The following is a 20,037-nucleotide window of genomic DNA, read 5'->3' on the forward strand; positions in this document are numbered from 1 at the left end:
TTTTATATACTGTTAATTGAAAAACATATATATTCAATGATAGATAAAGGAATTTCAACATATTTTTATATATTTAAAAGACTTTATTTCATTAGCAATAGCTAGCTAAATTTGTATGTGATATAAAAAAAATAGTTGCTTTATTTGAACAAGTATATTGTTATATAATAGAAGTAAAGCTTTTATAGCCTATTGTTAGTTGGTCATTTTTGTGTATTTTCATGTAAAAATGCTATACAGTCATACCTTGACTTGTGCGGTAGATAGGTTCCGCGAAATTTCGAGTAAATCTAATTCACATAAATTTAGGCATAGGGCACATACAACAATGGAAGATAGGTTTCAAAAAATAAATCAAAAAATAAAAGTTTAGGAGATAGGTTTCAAAAATCGCGTAAAGCGAACACATTCAATTATATATGCACATATGTATATGTACATTATTGTATTTAAATATAAAAATGTCAATGTGGTAAAAATAATATTTATTATTACTTTATAATAACAATATCTACTCAAAAATATTAACAATTCCTTATACGTAAATAATTTAAAACGGGATAAGAATTTTAATATTCCTCTTAGTCGCTGGTATATTCTGAACTAACCTGTTGTTTCCTTAGTTCAACATCATTATTATCAGAGTCATATCTAGCAGTAGATTATTCTGGGCTTACCATTATAAAATATTTTTTTTAGCTATTTTTTTTCGAATCCTCAAACTCACTGTTTCTGTCGAAACAATGGGGTTTCGATATATAGTACACCAAAATGTAAAATTGGATTGACAGCTCTGGACGTGGGCTTAGAAATTTATAAAAACACAAATTACAATCTTGTTGACTCTGACTATAGAAAAGTGCAGTTTACCTATTCATTTGCCGATTCCTTCTATTCTACTCGCATTTGAGTAAAGCGGTGGATAATATAGCGTATTTTTATTGAACGCTATCAATATTCGTGCGTATGAATCGTTTATAGGCTGTGAAACAACCCACGATTTTCTATTTACGAGCTGTATAGATCAACTTATTCTCGTTTTTTTTTATTATTTTTCCCCATTAAAATTTTTTTAAACCCAATTATTTTGACTAATATTTTTTTATTAAATTCAATTTATCAATAAGTTATAATTGTTATTATTATATTTAAATAAACAGAAGAGCAAAATAAGCATTGAAAAGTAACCAATTAATAAAGCTAATTATTTAAATTAAAATAAATATTTTGGTCATAATCAAACAATGTGCAACCATAACCCTAAAAACTTGAAACTTCCGGGCACCCGTGCCGATGGTTTCCGGCGCTAAATTGGCCACGATGACGACTGTTGACACATGTTATGTCACTTTATTAGTTTCCAGGTTACTCGGCAAGATTACCCGTCTCCTAAAATCTACCGCTTACGTGACGTTTTTTGACCTTATCCTTATCATTTGTTAGTCGATTTAAAAATGGCTACTTTACAATGTCTTAATTTTGGTAAAACTTTCGCTACGCGGGTTTTCGTAAGGAACTGTAATCAGACTTCTGCCAAAATCTCACCAGAGTTGATAATTGATAAATTGAGAGAAGAGCGCGAGGGTATCACTGTGTTTGGACTTAACCGGCCGTCTGTTAGGAACGCTTTCAGCAGATCCTTGGTGGATAGTCTTTTGGATGGTATTTACAACCTTGAAAAGGATGCGTCCACTAGGGTACTCATATTAAGAAGCAACGTTCCTGATATATTCTGTGCTGGTAGTACATAATAATTTAAATCGAACTTTGATCTAATAAGTTCAATGTCAATATAATAAATGAAACGTTTTAGGCGCTGACTTGAAAGAGAGAGTGAAGATGTCTAATGATGAAGTGCGAAGGTTCGTGAGTCGTTTGAGGCAAATGATGAGAAATATTGAAGAGTTGCCGTTTCCCGTGATAGCTGCGATGGACGGAACAGCGATGGGAGGTGGATTAGAAATGGCGTTAGCTTGCGATATTAGAATAGCTAGCGAAGATATCAAAATGGGTTTGGTGGAGACGAGATTGGCAATCATTCCAGGGGCTGGAGGCACTCAGAGACTACCGCGGATAATAAGTCCGGCTCTAGCTAAAGAACTAATCTTCACAGCTCGGGTATTTACAGGAAAAGAAGCAAAAGGATTAGGTACGGTGAAATATGAATCAATTTTTATTACTCTGGTTAATCTAGGAATGAATCGCCGTATATAAATATGACTAAACCAATTTTTTCATCACTAAAATGACTATTCCAGTCATGAAGTGCTATTCAATAGGGAATTATTTTGAGAGATATATTAAAATAAATACTTTGTTCCATAAAACGAATTGTTTGTGTATTTATCTAAGGTAAATCTTAGGATTTTTTCTTCGAAAAAGGATTAGTCGCAGAGTTATTCATGTTCACTGTTCTGACCAATGCTCGCTCGCACCTAATCTGTCCAACAGTAATGCACAAATAATTCGTTTTTAATCTTTAATTCAAATTGAGTAAGTATTTATGTTGAATAATCAATATTAATTTCTGAGGGTATGGTAATAAAATACTCGCCTAACCTACATACATACATTATTATTACTTAAAATATTTTTAGGTATTGTAAATCATGCAGTTCCACAAAATGATAATAAGGATGCAGCCTTCGTCAAAGCTCTCAGTTTAGCCGAAGAAATGCTACCCAATGGGCCGATAGCTTTGAAAATGGCCAAGCGAGCCGTAGACATTGGCACGCAGGTGCCGTTAAAACAAGCGTACGAGATAGAAGAGGATTGCTATCAAGGCGTAATAAACACAGAAGATAGATTGGAAGGTTTGAAGGCATTCAACGAAAAGAGAAAACCTCGTTACATCGGACAATGATTTGATAATTTATTACATAAAATTATATCACAAAGTGCCACAAAAAAATAAAAAAATATATATTTACAATGAAACTAATTAGTATTTAAATTTTAACTGCAATTGTCGTTAGCACCTTATCTAATATTTCCTCGACGGTAATTTTATAAGTTTGCTTAATCATATCTTCGTCTCTTATGTTCTCTAAATCTTTTAAAGAACACTGCTCGCCATCGATTTTCGATAGAACCGAATCTATTTGTGATAGATCATCACTCTCGGTTAATAAAGCAATAAGTAGAGATTCGCTGTTAGTGTCTGCGCCGAAGGTTTTCAAGCTGTTTGTGATGTTCGTCGATGGCGATAAGTTATAGACTATTTCCGAATAGACGCTTCGAGTTATAGTCTTCTTCCTGTTGGAAGCCATGACTGCTTTATTTGCGGCGACGACTACTTGAAACGGATCGAAGATGAGCTTGGGATTTATCAACGCGCAGTGTATCTTGCTCATTTTTGCGTCGTTTAATAGAGACGTAACATTTTTCACATTATTGTATAGATACAGATGAAGTTGAAAGGACAGCGTAGGATCTAGTTTATATACAGATTTTGCCGACATACTGAAAAATAAAGAAAAAATAGTTAAACAAATAAAAATGATATTATATTGGGTTATTCGTAAAGTTATTGGTATCATGACTTATAAACTTTTTATTATATAGAAATGGGTTTTATTTATAGATTGAATATATTATTTTTTTTGAAGGCGAAAAGAACTGTAGTGAGTTCTGTAACTAAAATTGATAGTGATAATTTTAGATCCAGAAGAAATCATTCGAGCTGGTGTATCAAAAAAGGATGAGGACCATTATAAGAGCAGTCACAGAAAACCTCCAATATTGAAATGGAAAATATTATAACACTAATAGGTATAATACGAGATCACAATATCGTGTCACATGTAATTTTTGCCCTCAAAGAAGACTAGAAACATTAATCAAAATATATATAAAAAAAGGTAAGGAATGTTTCAAAGTTATGCTATATAATAATTGAAGATGCAGTTTCTTCACAAGTATCGCATATCGTTCAGCGTTTGCAGTCTACTGCGTCGAAAAGCGTTATTAGATCCAACAATTTTAAAAGGGTGCGATTTAACTGGGAATTATTGCATTTAAATAAATACTTTGTTCCATAAAAATAATTGTTTGTGCATTTATGTAAGGTAAATCTTCGAAAAAGGATTCATAAAATTAAAAATTACAGCGACAGTAATCAAACCATTAAAGGATTTGTGAACAACAATCGGGATTCAGAATAAACATTTCACAGAAACTGCATTACAAATATTGATACATTGGTCATGGCTAAGGATACGAACAAAATCATTGGAGCAGTATTCTTGGATTTACAGAAGTATAAATGTGAAATAATTATAAGATGGTTTGATAATTAAATAAAAAATAAAGAAGCAAAAAGTTAGAACAAATTATGCTTATTATGGTGTACCACAGGGTCCAAATAAGGACCATTGTTATTTATAATATATATTAATGATAAAATAATTAATATAGAAAAATGTAAAATACATCTATTTGTAGATGACAATTTAATTTATTGCATAAGTGATAATGATAAAAATGTTGTAGATAACTTAAATAACAAATTAAGTATAATACTTATTAAACTAAATGTATGATTATTAATTATAAAGATATGTTATATAATAATATAAAAAGAGTCATAGATAACTACAATATAAATGGTTGATGATATAAAATATTTATGAGTAATTTTAGATATAAAAATATATTTTAAAGAGCATTGTAATTACACAATAAAAAAATAAGTAGAAAAATAGACAAATAATCTAGGATGAGAAATATGTTGGGTATAAATAAAAATAATAATTAAAAAATAACAAAATAGGGTATTTAATAATAAATAAAGATTTACATAGGTTTTATACTAGAAATAGAGACAATTTAAGGATTAACAGGTACAAGAAACGAGTATGGATGTGTGAATTTGGATATTCTTAGACTAATCCGCAAAAATAAATATGTAGCGGGTTTCCTCAATGGGATAAAGAAACACATTCATGCATTAAGAAATAAATTATAATAGTAGTTTTTTATGTTATATTTTATATGTATGTTTTGATTATATCTGTTTAGTGTATAAATAATTGGCTATGTTAGCTAAATAAATTAATAAAATAAATAAACAAGGTGTTCCCTGTTCTGACTAATGCTCCCTTTTACTGCTCACTTGCACCTAATTTGTCCAACAGTAATGCAGAAGCAATTCATTTTATGGAACAATTATTTTATATATTGCTCATTTAAAAAACGATAGAACGAGTTACAAGATAATTCAATAGAAGATTCCTAGAAATTGATTTTAGTTTTTGACATGCATTGACATAGGTGTAATTATATTTATTACCAGTAGAATTGTTAAATCACTTTTTTTGAAAATAGATTCTTTGATGATTATTTATAATAGATGAAAATACTTAAAATTAAAAAACTAATACCAAGAACATTTCGAACCGTATTAGATATTTAACTAACAAAAAAATATTAGTTTAGTTTGAGCAATTCCATTATTTGTCTTTTGGTGTCTTCCGGCGAAGCAACGCTGTGACCTATTGTCCTCGAGTCGTTAAAAATCTCGTGATCGTTACCGCCCGGTTGCGTCTTATCGCCGAAGAAATGTATCACTTGGAATGCGTGCGGTTCTAAATGCTTTAAGCAATAAGTCTTATCCCAACCGATCGGAAACACGTCTATACTGATCTGCCCGCCTATAGAAAATTTTAAGCCCGCATCTCCAAAGTCGTCCTTCATGGCTTGGACGAAATTTTCGCGTATTTTGTGGGCTTTATCATATTCGACGAATTGATCTCTCTCTTGCTGACTGCAAGAGCGACCGATCGGAGATATGTTGAGCATTCCGGTACGGAATTCAACGAAATTGCCACGTTTAACGGGGAGTGTTGTATCGGACATGTATTTGAGGCAAAAATTGATGAATTTTTGCATAGGTCCTTCACCCAAATGTTGGACCATGCTTTGAGAGCTGATCAGCTCGGTGTTTCGGTAATGAACCAGACCGTTTTCGCAGAATACGTGATCGAAGGTGTTGGCGATCGATTCGCCGCCCATCTGCTTGGATATCTTGTTATAGTCAGATCCCCCTACCAGTCCGATTGTCACTAGAGGTTTGAGTTCGTCGAAAAGAAACGATTTCATTTCTTGCGAGATGACTTTCATGGGAGCAGTGAGAGTGCCGTCCACGTCGAACAAGTAGAGAATTTTGTTCCTGGGCAACATTTTAAAAGTAGCGCTTTAGTGAAAGTAGCGGCTAACGTAGAGGGAGTCAGTGTTAGAGAGGCAGAGGTGCGGAAATGGCGCTCTATCGGTTGGTGTTCTTGACGGGGGTGATTTTCGCGTGCGCAAAACTAGCGACAAGTGTCAACGTGTTGCTGATGACAGGTACTGATAATAAAGTGCACGTATTAAAGAAAAGTGCACGGCCAATCTTGATAGGCCACGTGTTGCCAATCGATATTTTTTCACCAATTACCTGTCAAAATTGCCGACAGCTCCTTATATTCAAAATGGCGGGTTTCGAATGACACTACCAACACAAAACGTCAAACGAAGGACAGTTTCAAAAATATATTATATTTTATTTAATTAACACTTATATTTACAATTATTTAAATTCGTAGCATACCCCTTTCTTATTTTTAAAATAATGTAATAATTTATTATTATAGAACTAGAACTATTTTATTGTTGTTATGACCATAATTGTAATATTAAAAAAAAAATACATAAACTGATGGAAAGCGAAGGGTTTGCTGAAGAAAGAAAATATTTTTTCAATATATGTACTAAAAATAAGTACATTATTTTTATATACAATTTGATTTTATTTTACGAGTGCAAAAAAAATGATTAAAAATGAAAAAACTGAAAAAATGTGCTCTCTGGAATAAAAACTTAAGTAATGTCACATTCAATAACTTTTATTCAACCCTCCGTGGGTCGCAATACATCTGATATATGTCTTTGAGTAAACACTTTTTTACCGTGTTTTATAACCTGGCCCGACGTTAGAGAGGAACTTTATTTGTGGGGGGTGGGGCAGTAGTTACCAGAAAAATGCATGTAATTAAATAAAATACTACTACTATTATTCTAATGAGATCAAAATGTTAGAAAACGACCACTGACTTTTTCCTCCCTTCCACTCCCTGCAAAAAGCTTAAATGAAAAGAAATTCTAAAAAAATAGCCTTAAAACTGTTCAAAAATATTTTTTTAAATATGTCATTTTAATAAAATCATATTGGAATACATTTTAATCAGTAGATGTATATTTTTGTCAGTAAAAATTTAATTTATCTGGCAGGTGCTAGTAACATTATACGATTTAAACTTTTCCATATGTAGTAATATATGGATTTACATACTTATTATTATTTATTTAGATAAGATGTATAAATGTTACAGTGAATGTGTATTTTTCATTAAAGTTATATTTTCACTAGCGACGTCCAAATACATTTTTACCAGTAGATATATATTTCTATTAGCGAAAATATAATTTGATTGTTAGGCGCACATATGCTGCTCTAAAATGTTTATGAAACTCAATTTGACAGTTGCAAAAGGTCTATTTGCTATTCAAATCCAAACCTAACCTAATGAAATCAAAAACTAATTATAGTCTTTGAACTTTCATTAGTTAAAATCCAAAATACAAAACGAAGAAAAAATTTAAACATTTACCTTTATTAAGCTTTATGGAAAAAATACTTATTTTAATGCACATATCTCTCATAATAATTCCATGTTAAATAGCATCCTCTTATCTCGAGTTCCGGGTTGTGTAAAATATACAATATTGAAAAAATGCTGTTAATATAAAATTAAATAAAAAACACATATTTATTAATCATATTTTACTAATTTTCACAATCTTTTTTTGAGTGGGAAGGGAGGAGGGCTGATTATTACCACGGGTCTTGCGTTTCTTCGCGTAGTCCCTGCGTATAACGCTGTATTTTACTATAACTTTCTGTCTTGATAAGTAATCTTTCGTCATCCCACTAATATCATCGTGAGGACACGTGTGTCTCATTTGAGTGCAAAAATCTGTAACGTCATTTTTAATGGGCATGTCCCAAATAAATCAGAACATTACTAAATAAAATGTTTCTACCAATAAAATAAAGCATTGTGTACATTACAGAAAAACGAAAATATCACAATTGACAAAGTGTTTTAGGCAATTAGATACAGATTGAGCCGCTGCAATAGTTATAATAATATTAGTATTTAAAGTTACAAGTAATTTATTTATATACAGTGAATGGTGCGCGGAGTCGACAAAAAGAGATAGTCCGTTACGCCAGTGTTACCAGTGCCGCCAAGTTTTGGCCATAATAAACCTAAATAAATACATGTATAAATTGGCCATAATAAACCTAAATAAATACATGTATAAGCTTTGCAACAAATGTAGCGAGTTTATGTCTTAGAACACTTCATAATTATTTACGAAGAAGCAGATGATCAAAAAGTAGAAAATATATTTCTTTGGAAACTTACATTATTGTCAATAAGACGCAGAGCGAATATATATATATATATATATATATATATATATATATATATATATATATATATATATATATATATATATATATATATATATATATATATTTCACAGGCTACAAGACTAAACGGTTATTACATGCCATTTGGGTGCTCGCTCACTCGCAACCAACAGTAATGCACAAAAAACTCGTTTTATGGAACAATTATTTTATATATTGTTCATTTAAATTGTCCCCAATAAAATTTACATCCCTCATTTTTAGTAATGCTAAATATATATTCTTGTTTTACAGCTGATGATGCAGGATTTGAATTTGGGACATATCGCAATAAAATATGCCAAACACCATTCATTGATCAGTTGGCTAAAAAAAGTTTAATATTCAACAATGCTTATACGTCGGCGAGTAGTTGCTCTCCTAGGTATATACTTATAATTATAAAATATCAGCATATGACTTTGTATTAATATAACTATCATTACAGTCGTTCCGCTATATTGACCGGGATGCCTAGTCATCAAAATGGCATGTACGGACTGCATCAAGGAGTCCACAACTTTAACTCTTTCAACAACGTTGATAGTATCACAAAGATTTTGAAAAGAAATGGAATAAAAACTGGTATCGTTGGTAAAAAACACGTCGGCCCTGAAGAAGTCTATCCATTTGACTACGCACAAACGGAGGAGAATAATCACATAAATTTAATCGGCAGAAACATTACACACATGAAATTGCTAGTGAGAGAATTTCTGAACAGTACCAAAAAAGAATCTAAGTATGTTTTTTGTGTTATTGTTATGTTTTATATTGTTGATATTGTTTTTTATTGTAGGCCATTCTTTTTATATGTCGGCTTTCATGATCCACATCGATGCGGTCACATAGAACCAGAACTCGGTGAATTTTGCGAAAGATTTGGCTCAGGTGGACTCATTCCTGATTGGAAACCGTGGTATTATCAATGGGATGAAATACAATTACCGTATCATGTTCAAGTAATATTATTCATACGGTTTATTATATATTCATATTAAGGTTTAAATAATTGTAACAATATTTTTGTTTTTCGAATTTTTCCATTATTCATTTCTAAAGTTTCTTAAGTATTTTGACAATGGCACTATTTAAAAGTTTCACATAAAGCTAACAATCAAACTCTGGCTCGTAATCAGCAGTAGGCCATGCGAATATTAGGTCGCCGGGTCATAGTTTGAAAGTCGGAATATCAGCATGCTCTTTGGGGGTTGTTTAATGTGTGGAGTGCCAATCTCTCTATAGAACTATCCATTACAGTTCAATTTATTTTTATAGATCTGCCTCTAAATCGGTCACTCATTGTTCATTTGTTAGAATGATCATTGAGATATTAATACCATTGCTGGTATCCCATGGCACATTGTGGCAATTATCTCTTGTTATTTATTGTGGTCCCTACAGCAGAATCCTTTCCTTAGAATCATAATAAAATGATCATTGTTCTTTACACACGTATTTATCATAGGCATGTGCTAAGTTTTTGGTTGTCTTTTTTCGTTAGATTTATTGTGCCCGTCTTTTAATCTACGTAAAAAACTTTTTATTTTTCAAAAGCACATTGTTATAAAATATTTTTTGAGGAACTAATTCCGTTTACTTGTGGAATTAGTTTTAACTAATTAGGTCCTTCACTTTTGTTTGCTATATTATCTTATGAGCTTTGTGTATTTATTGTATTCTTGGAATTTATGGGCTTAATAATTTATGCTATTAATCATAATTCCGGTTTCATTGTCGCAAGACCAGCAGTTAATTTTTATACAAATAATTACATTAAATATTTAAACCTTAATAATTCAAGTGTTCTATATTGATAAAAATATATAATATGAGTAAATGATTTAAAATTAATATTTTTAGGATACTGAACCAGCCAGAAGAGACATTGCCGCACAATATACAGCAATTTCAAGATTAGACCAAGGTAAATAATATTTTTTTTTTAATAATCTTATTCTGATAAAAAATATGTTTTAGGAGTCGGATTAATGCTGCTAGAGTTATATTATGCTGGATATGATAACGATACTTTAGTTATATTCACATCCGACAATGGAATTCCATTTACTTCTGGTCGAACAAACTTATACGATCCAGGCGTGAGAGTGCCTATGTTAATGTCTTCACCGCTGCACAAGAAACGTCGCTATCAAGTAACACAAGCAATGGTCAGTTTGACCGATATTGTGCCAACTGTGCTCGACTGGTTTAAAATAACCGAAGCCGACTACGATACTGAATCTAATTCTGTAAGGAAATCTAAATTGCTTGGAAAAAGTTTATTGCCGATAATGAACGAAGGTATTCTAACATTTTAACATCACGTTACGATTTTTACTCATGTAATATTGTATTTTAGAACCAAAACCGAACGGCGATGACGAAGTTTACGCCTCGCAAACGCACCACGAAATTACAATGTATTATCCGATGAGAGCAATCAGAACAAGGAGATATAAATTAATCCATAACATCAACTATAAAATGCCGTTCCCAATTGATCAAGACTTTTACATATCGCCAACATTCCAGGTTCACCATTTTTTATTATATATTCATACTAAATATTAAATTATTTCAACTTACAGGATATTTTGAATAGAACCAGAAGTAAACAAAGTATTCCATGGTATAAGGTTTTAAAAGATTATTACTATCGTCCGCAATGGGAATTATTCGATTTGAAGACAGATCAGTTGGAAGTTAGGAATCTTGCCGGTAATTAAAATGTTTATGACAGTATTATTAAATATGATTTTAAAATATATTTTATTATAATTAGGCAAATCTTCAATGGAGGTAATCACAAATCAGTTACAAGCAAAGTTGCAAAAGTGGCAATGGGCGACAAACGATCCGTGGGTTTGTGCTCCGGGTGGAGTTTTAGAAGATGCTGGGGAATTTATAAATAATGCTCAATGCCTTAGCTTAGATAATGACATTTAAAATAAGATAATATTTCAATGATAGATACTCATGAATAAGTAATAAGTGATATTAACATATAAAACTAGTTTATTTTAACATTTTAAATACATTGCTTTTAATTATTATATAATACTGTAAGTAATTTTGTAATTGATACAATAAAATAAAATAATAATGCTTTTTATTTAATTTAAAACACCATTAAAAGCATTAAACGAAAATATTTTAACCCTTTGAGTAATGAGTTAATTTATACACATTTGTAAATTTGTTAACATACACCTGGGAATGAGTTAATTTAACGTATTTTTCCATAAATATTTCTGTTGTTAGTTATTTATTATTATTTTATATCGCATTTATAGTAAATTATTGAAAAATTAGTAATTCTCGACATTTTATTGCTTTAATTTATTTTACATTTTTTTTATAAATTATTCGGCTTTTGTGGAATTTTTTATATCAATTCAGAGGCTCTCAATATTTTTTTATAAAATGAATATAAAATATTTTTTTGTTATGTTCATTTATTTCGTACTAATTAATTTATTAGTATTATTTTCTATAGAAATCAATTACATTAAATCAAATTAAAAAAAATATTATATAAATATAATGTTTATTATTTCTTCAGTTATATATGTAAATATAACTATCTGGGGTACGTCACAACAACGAAAGATCGACCACCATACTGCTCAAAGGGTTAATATAAACTTAAATAAAGTTTTAATAACCAAAATGTAATTTGGAGCAAAAGAAAATATACATTATGTTTAGAGAAATCTATTGGTGGATAAAAATTAATTACATAAGGATTAGTACAATGCCGACAGAATGTATCGATATTTTAACATGCGTTAAGTTCACAGCAATAATCTTCATGCATTAGTTAGAAAATCTATTAAGAATTAATACTAAGAAAAGTAACTACATAAAAATGACTAGTTTTTAAATTTAATATTAATTAATACAGGCACTCTTTTTTTCAAATTACTATATATTAAGGTTATAGCAATTTTTAGAGATTGGAATGTGAAATGTTATAAATTTGAAGAAGATAGAATACATCTTATAATTATAGGTATTATGAGTATATTATTGCATCTTTTCAAGCAATTAATTAGAGAATAAATGTTATCTACATTATATAATAACATTCTACATTATCATTGATCTAATTAATAAATTTAATCACAATTATTTAGGCATTTTCATTCAATAAACTTTAACAAGTATTAATAATGTTAACAATCAACAATTTCTAATAAAGAGACTATAAATCTAGTTCAACTACTTATAATAAATTATGGGTCCCATTTTTAACCCTAAAATTGTTAATTGACTAAATGAGGCACTAAACTGGTAAATATTAAGCATGAATAATTAATAAAATTGTAGCGTCTTTTAAAGAGAACGTGTCATGGAGGTTTCGATTTTGTGTTCATCAGCATCAAGCGTTGTTTGGATTTGCGAAAGCGCTCTTTTAGCATTGTGTTTCGTTTATTTTTCGCGTTAATTTCAATGGACCTAACAGCTTGAGCTGTTTGTTTTGCATGTTTTTCTACAATTTCGAGCGTGTGGGCTACTTCGTTGGCCTGTAAGACCGAATAAAGAACATTAAATTTATCATAATATTGAATATGAGAAATGTTAGCTTTAATTTACCATCGCATTGTACTTTTCGAATCTTTGGCTCTTTTGATTATTGTCATAAATAGTTTTGATAATGATGATCAGGAAGAAGTAGAATATTATTAGGATAATCTGAACAGGGGGTGAAAAACGTGCGTTAACAGCAGACATAATACGTCATTCACCAACATAGCCACGATCTGATTATCTGAAAGCGGATTAAAATAAGATATATACAATTGCTTCAATGTAAAATGTTAAATATTCAGTAAATACTAACTTTTATAGTGATTATTGACACGTCAATTTGACAGTTAAAATTTTTTGATCTAAACGTTCATATTTTTGACCTGCATATTTTTTTATGTAAAATACTTAATTTCATATAATTTACTAAAAATCATACATTTTTTTATTAATCGATCGATATTTTACTAATTGTGTATAGATTTGCACATTTTATTTATATTTACTATATATCTCATTGCTTCGTTTTTCCATATTTTTTTTTGTAACATATGGTGTATATATTTATCTTTGCATATTTAGTTTATTTATATACTCATTAGCACTTACTTGTATTAACTAAATATATTTGCACCTATATATCTTCATTACCATTACTTTAGTTTTGCTTGTATGTAATTATATATATTTTTATTTCAACCGACTACGTATTATATCAATACTAGTACCCGAAAGACATAGGTTCAAGGGTTTTGAATCAAAACCTATATAAACCGTAGTGTTTTTTAATTTTTGTAGTACCCGTGTGATCGAAATTAGTATTTATAATATAACTATAATAATTCTGATTAATCATCAAACATTTGTTTTTATTAGATTTTTTTAATTTCTCGGTTGAATAATAAAATCGAGCTATGTCATGCATAGTGACATCCAGGGTGCGGGGTTCTAGAACAAGAACAAAGCGCGTGCCCCCACCCCCCCCAAAAAGGTTATGTAACGAAATTAAAATTTATTCAATAATGTATAAAATACATTAATATAATGTCGTAACTACAAATAATTTCAATATAAGTAGTTCGACATTTTGATTAGTAAAATTCACAAGCAAATTAATTGCATTTTCATTATGAAAAATAACTAGATTACATAAACCACAAAAAAAAAACGCTTGCAGGTTCCAATATCAAAGTAATATATTTTAGAACTATATATTATACAGCGACTAAAAAATCTGTACGTTATTGGATCTTTATAAATACATTTCTGGGTAAAAATATTGCTAGCTTTAAAACTCGGCATAAAATCGAATCGCTGCAAACAACCAGCATATGTTGAAATTTTAAACGCCTATATCCGAAACAGAATCGTTGCTACTGAAAATAATTTTATAATGTTGAACCGTCGCTCTTTGCGCTGTGATCACAGGTCAGCTGTTTTCAAAATATTCCACTGCAAAACCATGTTGGCTATTGAAGTGGGGTCACCGACGGAACACAGGGAGACCACGTGAAGTTGCCTCCTCCCACCACCACCCGAGCATTACCCCTTCCTAACAGCCTAGTCAGTTATTTTCTGATAATGCCAGCAAAATAGCCACGACACGATATTGTAGTTATCGGCAGGTCCGGTTGACGATCTGTGATAGGACGTTTGTACAGCGAACTGTACAAAATGGCCCTTATGAATCTTCCGGTACGTTCTTGACGCGTGTTGACTGGGATCCTTCGACAGTCGTCGATATTAAACCTCGAGCGCGTGTCCTGGAGATGGTTGCTCAAATAGGAGGCGAGGTGTAGAATCCGTGTAGTCCAATGAGTGTTGCAGAGTTAGAAGTCCAGAGTCGAATGTGTCTAATGTGTATCTGGTATCTATATTCTTGAGAGGCGGCGCTTATTGTGCGCTTCGCTCTCAATCGGACTGGTTTTTTTTTTCTTGCTGTCTGAAATCAAAAAAAATTAATAAATAAGTGAGTTGCTGCTTAGTCTGTATTATATTATTATGTATTAAATAATAAGGTCGTGTCGGGTGTTTCTGTGGTTGCGTCGCACCCGCACCGCGTCCCGCTGACTACTGCCCCCGCGACCGCAGTATTGCCACTATGCCACACGCCCTCCTGATGCCCTCATCATACATATTCCTCGAGATAGCGAGGCCGTCGTCGCTGTCGTGCTGGTCTGCGAACGGCTTCTTGGTCGGTTGGGGCCTCCTCTGCTGGGATTCGATGCGGCGAAGGACCGTATGCCTGCAATAGCGCACCTTCGACCAATCTGGTGCCATGCTCTTCCTCCGGGGCTCTTCTCAGGTCTAAGACGTGCCGTGGGATTCCGTCTACGATAACATTGGTTGATGATATCACGCCTGTTACTCGTCCCTTGGCCCACGTCTTCGTGCACGACGGTTGAGCTGGCTTGACTAGTACCATCTCGTTGACCTCAAATCTCGCCTGCTCCGTCGGTGGTTCCTCAACCGCTACCGCCGGGTGTCTCCATATGTATTCATGCACCATTCTTGCCGGTGCAGAGGCGGCGTCTTTTCCATCCTTCGGTGCAAGATTATACCAGAACACTGCCCGGGTCGGTGACACGTCACTTCTCGCAGCTGTTCTCTTGATTGTTCGGTGGTGGCGTTCCACAATTCCGTTTCCCTGAGGCCTGTATGCTGCTCGGAATCTTCTCCGAACATTCCATTGCTGACACAGCTCGGCTACTCGTTCGGATCGAAACGCCGTTCCGTTGTCCATTAAAAGTTCTTGAGGCGGCCCCCTTTCGGAGAATATTTGTTCCAGGTTTGTCGCGATTTCGAGCGCAGTTTCGGAGCGCAACTTTCTCCACAGTCCAAATCTACTTGGGCCACAATCCACAACTGTGAGATATTGGCACCCTTGATGGTGTGTAACGTCAATCGCTAGCCTGATCCAGTTTTCTTCGACTCCGAGCGCGCCTTCGTCGTGCTTCGTCGGGTGCGGGTCGATCAGCTGACAGGTTTGACACTGGCGTACGCACTGCTCGATCTCACCCCGGGTGGCGCTGGGCGCAACCATACGCGCGAGGTGGAGACTCCGCTCCACTCCAAAATGGTGCATGTCATGCAGTTCTTTTATGGTGGCGACGCAGACTGGTTCAGCTCTTCTGACCTGGTCCACCCAGGACTTCTTGACTCTGGTTAGGGCGTCCGCTCGGTTTTTATGAGAAGGTACGAACGTGATTTTTACGACCATACCGTACTCATCAAACAGTTCGCGTAGGACGCCCAGTCGTCTCCTGACGAGCATCTCTGCGGCGCCGGACACTTTCGCCTTCGGTCCCGACTCACACGCGGAGTTCAGCCAACTAACGACCGTCGCCGAGTCTGTCAATATTGTTAGCTTCCGAATGCCCCATTTGACGGCCAAGTTTACTCCTTTGAGGACGGCATCTAGCTCTGCTACATTGATGTGTCCGACATCCGTGAGTTTCCGAAGCCAAGCTGCGTCCTCCACCACCTCTCCGTCGATTTCGAGCGCCACACCGTATGCAATCGAGCTCGCGTCACACCAAACTCTTCCATGCTCCGTTTGCGAAACGTTCCACTTCCCTCGCACTGGATCTTCTGCATCCACTCTGGCCAGGATCTCTCGCATAACCTTCTCTGCTCGTTTACCGATGAGGTCTTCCCACGACGTGCCTTCGCATGCACGCTTTACGAAGCTGCAGGCCACTCTTAACCAATTGCCTATCGGATAATGGCCCACCAACTTTCCGCAGATGGAGAATAGCACTCGCCTCGTAATTTTATTTCCTCTCTCAAGCGTCGGAATGGCGTTTCCCCGCCTAAAACGAAGGTCTCCGTCTGCGTCCCGTCTCACCTCCAATCCCAGCACTCGTCCGCCGTCCAGGTTCTCCGTCGGCTTTGACTTTAGTCCGAATCTCTTCAAGAGTGCTTCTACTCGACTCGCTTTTACGATGCTCTCGTCCACAATTATATCGTCGATATAATTATCGGTCCCTCGTCGAACCTCCGCGTCCTGCGATAGTACGTACTCCACGATTCGACTCATTATTTTCGGAGCGCTACTAAGTCCAAAGCCGAGTCTCGTAAGGCAGTATGTTTTTCCTTCGAAACATACCAGCTGGTGGCGCCACAGGCTCTCGTCCACTTTGACTTGTAGATAAGCCGCCTTCAAGTCGATCAATTTAAGCGGTCCTCTCATTCGCCTCCACTTGCGCACAGTTTCGTCGCACGCAGGCGCTTCCATCCCCGAGTTGCACTCCACGAACTTGTTGAGTTCGCGATAATCAAGTACCGGCCTAACTTTTTGTTTATTCGGCTGAGCTACAGCCATCAGCGGCAAAATCCCTCTTTGTTCCGCCCTCCATGGTTGCAGCCATCCCTCGCCAATCCACTTCTGCATTTCAGCAGTGAACTTCTCACGAAGTTCCTCTCGTTCGACGCTGCTGTAGTGAGAGACGTTGTTCCTTAGCATCGCCGGAGGACCGTCTTTCCAGTTCCAGGTCGCCGTCCATGACTCGCCATCGAACGCTGCGCTAAAATCGCGATCTTTGATTGTCGCAGGGGGCAAACTCGCAGCTGCGGCCGCTTCAATCTGTCTCTCACCGACTCGCACTCGCCAGCGCCTCGCGACCGGCGCAGACGACGATTTGCCGAAAAATCGCACACTGTCACCGCAAATCTGCACCCCCCCGAACTGCCGAATAACGTCCATTCCGCACACTATGTCCACGCCGGGCAGCAGATTTTCCATCGCGAGACACTCGACAGTCGTCGATTGACCATCGATCGTCAGATTCACTGTCGTTGTCCCTGTGCATCGCACTCTCGAGCCGTCAACTGTTATTACTGTCACTGCACTTGTCTTTTTTACTCCTGCCGACCGGCACGACACTATTGTTTGAGCGCATCCCGAATCGACGAGCGCACGGGAGGCCCGTCCGTCGATCGTCGCAGGGACAATCGGTAACGCCGCGACGTTCACTTTGGGAGACCCACCGGCGCACTGGACCTCCCGACCTCTTTTCCCGCCGGGCAATCGCGTTGAAAATGGCCCGACCCACCGCACGACCAGCATTCCACCCTCGTCTTGCAGTCTCGTTGCAGATGTGGGCCACCGCATCGGAAGCACTTCTTGCTGCCCCCTCTCCCCGCGCCGTCGTTCGTCGCTCGTCTCGCGCCGCTTCTCGCGCCGCTGACAGCGGCTCCCGCCGCCCCGACACTAGCGCCCTCCATGCTGGGTTGCCGCTCCACGTACTGCTCCAGGAGTGGCCTCGCGAACTCGACCAACTCCGACGGGGTTGCCGTTCCGCTCGCGTCGCGCGTCCCAACAGCGGTCGCCACTTCAGCTGGTAAACAGTGAACAAAATGGCGCGACAAAAAAGCATCGCTGTTGAGGCCTGCGACCGTCGCGAGCTTCCGCATCTCCTCCATAAACACTTCTGGGTGTTCGCCATCCCATTTCCGCTTCATCAGCATGGTGTAGGCCTTTCTGCCGTCAGGAGCGAACACCTTGAACAGCGCCGCTTTAATGGCGCCCACGTCGTTCTGCGCTGTCTCACTGAGCGCGTCGACGATGGTGCTAGCGCGTCCCTCCAGAAACAATGGCACGATGGCCGCCACGTTTTCGTCACCTCGGAGCTTCGTCACTCGCTCCAGCTTGGCGAACCAGGCCACAACGTCGCCCTCGCCGTTGAACGGTCGCACCACGTCACAAATGCGCATTCCCGCCATACTGCCCGGATAGCTTGTGGTTGCGTCGCACCCGCACCGCGTCCCGCTGACTACTGCCCCCGCGACCGCAGTATTGCCACTATGCCACAGTTTCTACGATCGTTCACGGCGGCTCGTATTTAAGTATATCCCTAGGATGCGGGTTTCCGAAGGGATCTTCAACGCTGCATAGGTTTGCGATGGTCTCGTTCGGTACGGAGGGTAGTGTTCGGTGAAATCTGACTGAGAGCTTTTTGACGAATTCCATGATCAGACAGACGTCGGTATCCTTGCGGATGTCGGCGTTTCTGACGAACCACGGGGCGTCCAGTGCTTCCCTCAAGATCTTGTTTTGGACAATCTGTAACCTGGCCATCGTGTTCGACCGCGCGTAGCCCCAAACCGGAGCGGCGTACGTCATAATCGGACGGATCATCGTCTTGTAAATGAGGACCTTGTTTTTGAGGCTTAGTTTGCTGCGGCTGCCCATGATCGGGCGCAGCGCCGCCATGCCTCCTCTGGCTTTTTTTCGGACGCTTTCGACGTGGGGCTTCCACGTTAGTTGTTTATCGAGCGTGAGGCCCAGATAACGGGTCTGATTCACCCACGGTATCTCTTCTCCGAACATCTTAATGGGACGCTTAATGGGAGCTTCCGGGTGAACAGTTGTAGTTTCGAGGCGATAAGATCTGGGCTGATCGACGTGAATGTTATCGCTGTGTCGTCAGCGTAGAGTGTGTCGTCAGCGTAGAGTGTGTCGTCAGCGTAGAGTGTCGTCAGCGTAGAGTGTCGTCAGCGTAGAGTGTCTAATGTGTCCCCACTCCGCGCGTTGCTTGCGGTGGCGGGGGTGCATTGTGGTTGTACAACGCCGCTTAGTTCGGGCGCGCGGCTCAGCGGGACTTCACTTTCACTTATGCTGCGTCACGGACGGTCGTCTCGGGATCCCCATAATCATTTAATTTACTATGATTCAAGATTTGTATAATGTCAATGCTTCATCTGAATTCATTAGTGCAAAATGAGGGAATTATATTGAGCGGTATTTCTACAATACTTTTAAAACAAAGTTTAGCATTACGTAATTTAAAATATCGCTTAAATATTAATATTTCTTAATAAAAAAATCTACTTAAAACGATAAGTTATATGAATATGTGACGCAATATTTTTATTTTATATTTAATTATTATTAAAAAATAGTAGTCATATATATAAATATTATTAAGCATTACAGTTTTTAAATTTTTTTACGTAACTTTGAGAGATAAAGAGTGCTATTTTATATA

General features: G+C 36.5%; 5 protein-coding genes and 1 long non-coding RNA gene across 8 annotated transcripts; 2 read left to right on the forward strand and 4 right to left on the reverse strand.

Moving 5' to 3' along the window:
* The first annotated feature begins 1,235 nt into the window (after positions 1 to 1,235).
* LOC148235133 (methylglutaconyl-CoA hydratase, mitochondrial) lies at positions 1,236 to 2,937 on the forward strand. The gene is made up of 3 exons (XM_088186565.1): positions 1,236 to 1,740; positions 1,814 to 2,149; positions 2,598 to 2,937. Exons 1-3 carry the CDS (start codon positions 1,455 to 1,457, stop codon positions 2,861 to 2,863), a joined length of 888 nt encoding a protein of 295 aa, XP_088042691.1. The 5' UTR covers positions 1,236 to 1,454; the 3' UTR covers positions 2,864 to 2,937.
* Pmm2 (phosphomannomutase) lies at positions 2,848 to 6,347 on the reverse strand. Of its 3 annotated transcripts, none has more exons than XR_015809687.1 (2): positions 5,291 to 6,347; positions 2,848 to 3,462 (listed from the first exon to the last, which is right to left on the reverse strand). XR_015809687.1 is itself a non-coding variant. In XM_088186573.1 (2 exons), the coding sequence occupies exon 1, from the start codon at positions 6,178 to 6,180 to the stop codon at positions 5,428 to 5,430; it is 753 nt and encodes a 250-aa protein (XP_088042699.1). In that variant the 5' UTR covers positions 6,181 to 6,347; the 3' UTR covers positions 2,848 to 3,462; positions 5,419 to 5,427. The 3 variants fall into 3 exon arrangements, 2 of the variants coding, with proteins under 2 accessions (XP_088042699.1, XP_088042698.1); XM_088186573.1 differs by having other exon boundaries at positions 5,419 to 6,347; XM_088186572.1 differs by having other exon boundaries at positions 3,391 to 3,462; positions 5,398 to 6,347.
* LOC148235135 (EKC/KEOPS complex subunit TPRKB-like) lies at positions 2,848 to 6,347 on the reverse strand. The gene is made up of 2 exons (XM_088186579.1): positions 5,398 to 6,347; positions 2,848 to 3,462 (listed from the first exon to the last, which is right to left on the reverse strand). The coding sequence occupies exon 2, from the start codon at positions 3,459 to 3,461 to the stop codon at positions 2,949 to 2,951; it is 513 nt and encodes a 170-aa protein (XP_088042705.1). The 5' UTR covers position 3,462; positions 5,398 to 6,347; the 3' UTR covers positions 2,848 to 2,948.
* Sgsh (N-sulfoglucosamine sulfohydrolase) lies at positions 6,096 to 11,615 on the forward strand. Its single transcript, XM_088186540.1, has 9 exons — positions 6,096 to 6,342; positions 8,771 to 8,900; positions 8,964 to 9,257; positions 9,315 to 9,477; positions 10,379 to 10,442; positions 10,496 to 10,819; positions 10,878 to 11,050; positions 11,107 to 11,236; positions 11,301 to 11,615. Exons 1-9 carry the CDS (start codon positions 6,255 to 6,257, stop codon positions 11,462 to 11,464), a joined length of 1,530 nt encoding a protein of 509 aa, XP_088042666.1. The 5' UTR covers positions 6,096 to 6,254; the 3' UTR covers positions 11,465 to 11,615.
* Positions 11,616 to 12,216: 601 nt separating this feature from the next.
* Positions 12,217 to 13,427, reverse strand: LOC148235137 (uncharacterized). Its single transcript, XR_015809693.1, has 3 exons — positions 13,362 to 13,427; positions 13,115 to 13,289; positions 12,217 to 13,044 (listed from the first exon to the last, which is right to left on the reverse strand). It is a non-coding gene; the product is annotated as an uncharacterized LOC148235137 (long non-coding RNA).
* A 1,749-nt stretch (positions 13,428 to 15,176) lies between these two features.
* LOC148235138 (uncharacterized) lies at positions 15,177 to 17,792 on the reverse strand. The gene has a single exon (XM_088186061.1). It carries the CDS (start codon positions 17,790 to 17,792, stop codon positions 15,177 to 15,179), a length of 2,616 nt encoding a protein of 871 aa, XP_088042187.1.
* Between the last annotated feature and the right edge of the window lie 2,245 nt (positions 17,793 to 20,037).

Source organism: Plectrocnemia conspersa, unplaced genomic scaffold (genome assembly GCF_051122295.1).
Source record: "Plectrocnemia conspersa isolate PC_06_02 unplaced genomic scaffold, ASM5112229v1 ptg000005l, whole genome shotgun sequence".
NCBI lineage: Eukaryota > Metazoa > Arthropoda > Insecta > Trichoptera > Polycentropodidae > Plectrocnemia > Plectrocnemia conspersa.

Bases quoted from the DNA above. Each gene is read 5' to 3' on its own strand.
- LOC148235133 (XM_088186565.1), top strand. From the start codon at position 1,455: ATGGCTACTTTACAATGTCTTAATTTTGGTAAAACTTTCGCTACGCGG. The intron at 1,741-1,813 runs GTAGTACATAAT...GAAACGTTTTAG, and splicing joins TCCTGATATATTCTGTGCTG to GCGCTGACTTGAAAGAGAGA. The intron at 2,150-2,597 runs GTACGGTGAAAT...AAATATTTTTAG, and splicing joins AAAAGAAGCAAAAGGATTAG to GTATTGTAAATCATGCAGTT.
- Pmm2 (XM_088186573.1), bottom strand. From the start codon at position 6,180: ATGTTGCCCAGGAACAAAATTCTCTACTTGTTCGACGTGGACGGCACT.
- LOC148235138 (XM_088186061.1), bottom strand. From the start codon at position 17,792: ATGGAAAATCTGCTGCCCGGCGTGGACATAGTGTGCGGAATGGACGTT.
- Sgsh (XM_088186540.1), top strand. From the start codon at position 6,255: ATGGCGCTCTATCGGTTGGTGTTCTTGACGGGGGTGATTTTCGCGTGC. The intron at 9,258-9,314 runs GTATGTTTTTTG...TTTTTATTGTAG, and splicing joins AGTACCAAAAAAGAATCTAA to GCCATTCTTTTTATATGTCG. The intron at 11,237-11,300 runs GTAATTAAAATG...TATTATAATTAG, and splicing joins GGAAGTTAGGAATCTTGCCG to GCAAATCTTCAATGGAGGTA.
- LOC148235135 (XM_088186579.1), bottom strand. From the start codon at position 3,461: ATGTCGGCAAAATCTGTATATAAACTAGATCCTACGCTGTCCTTTCAA.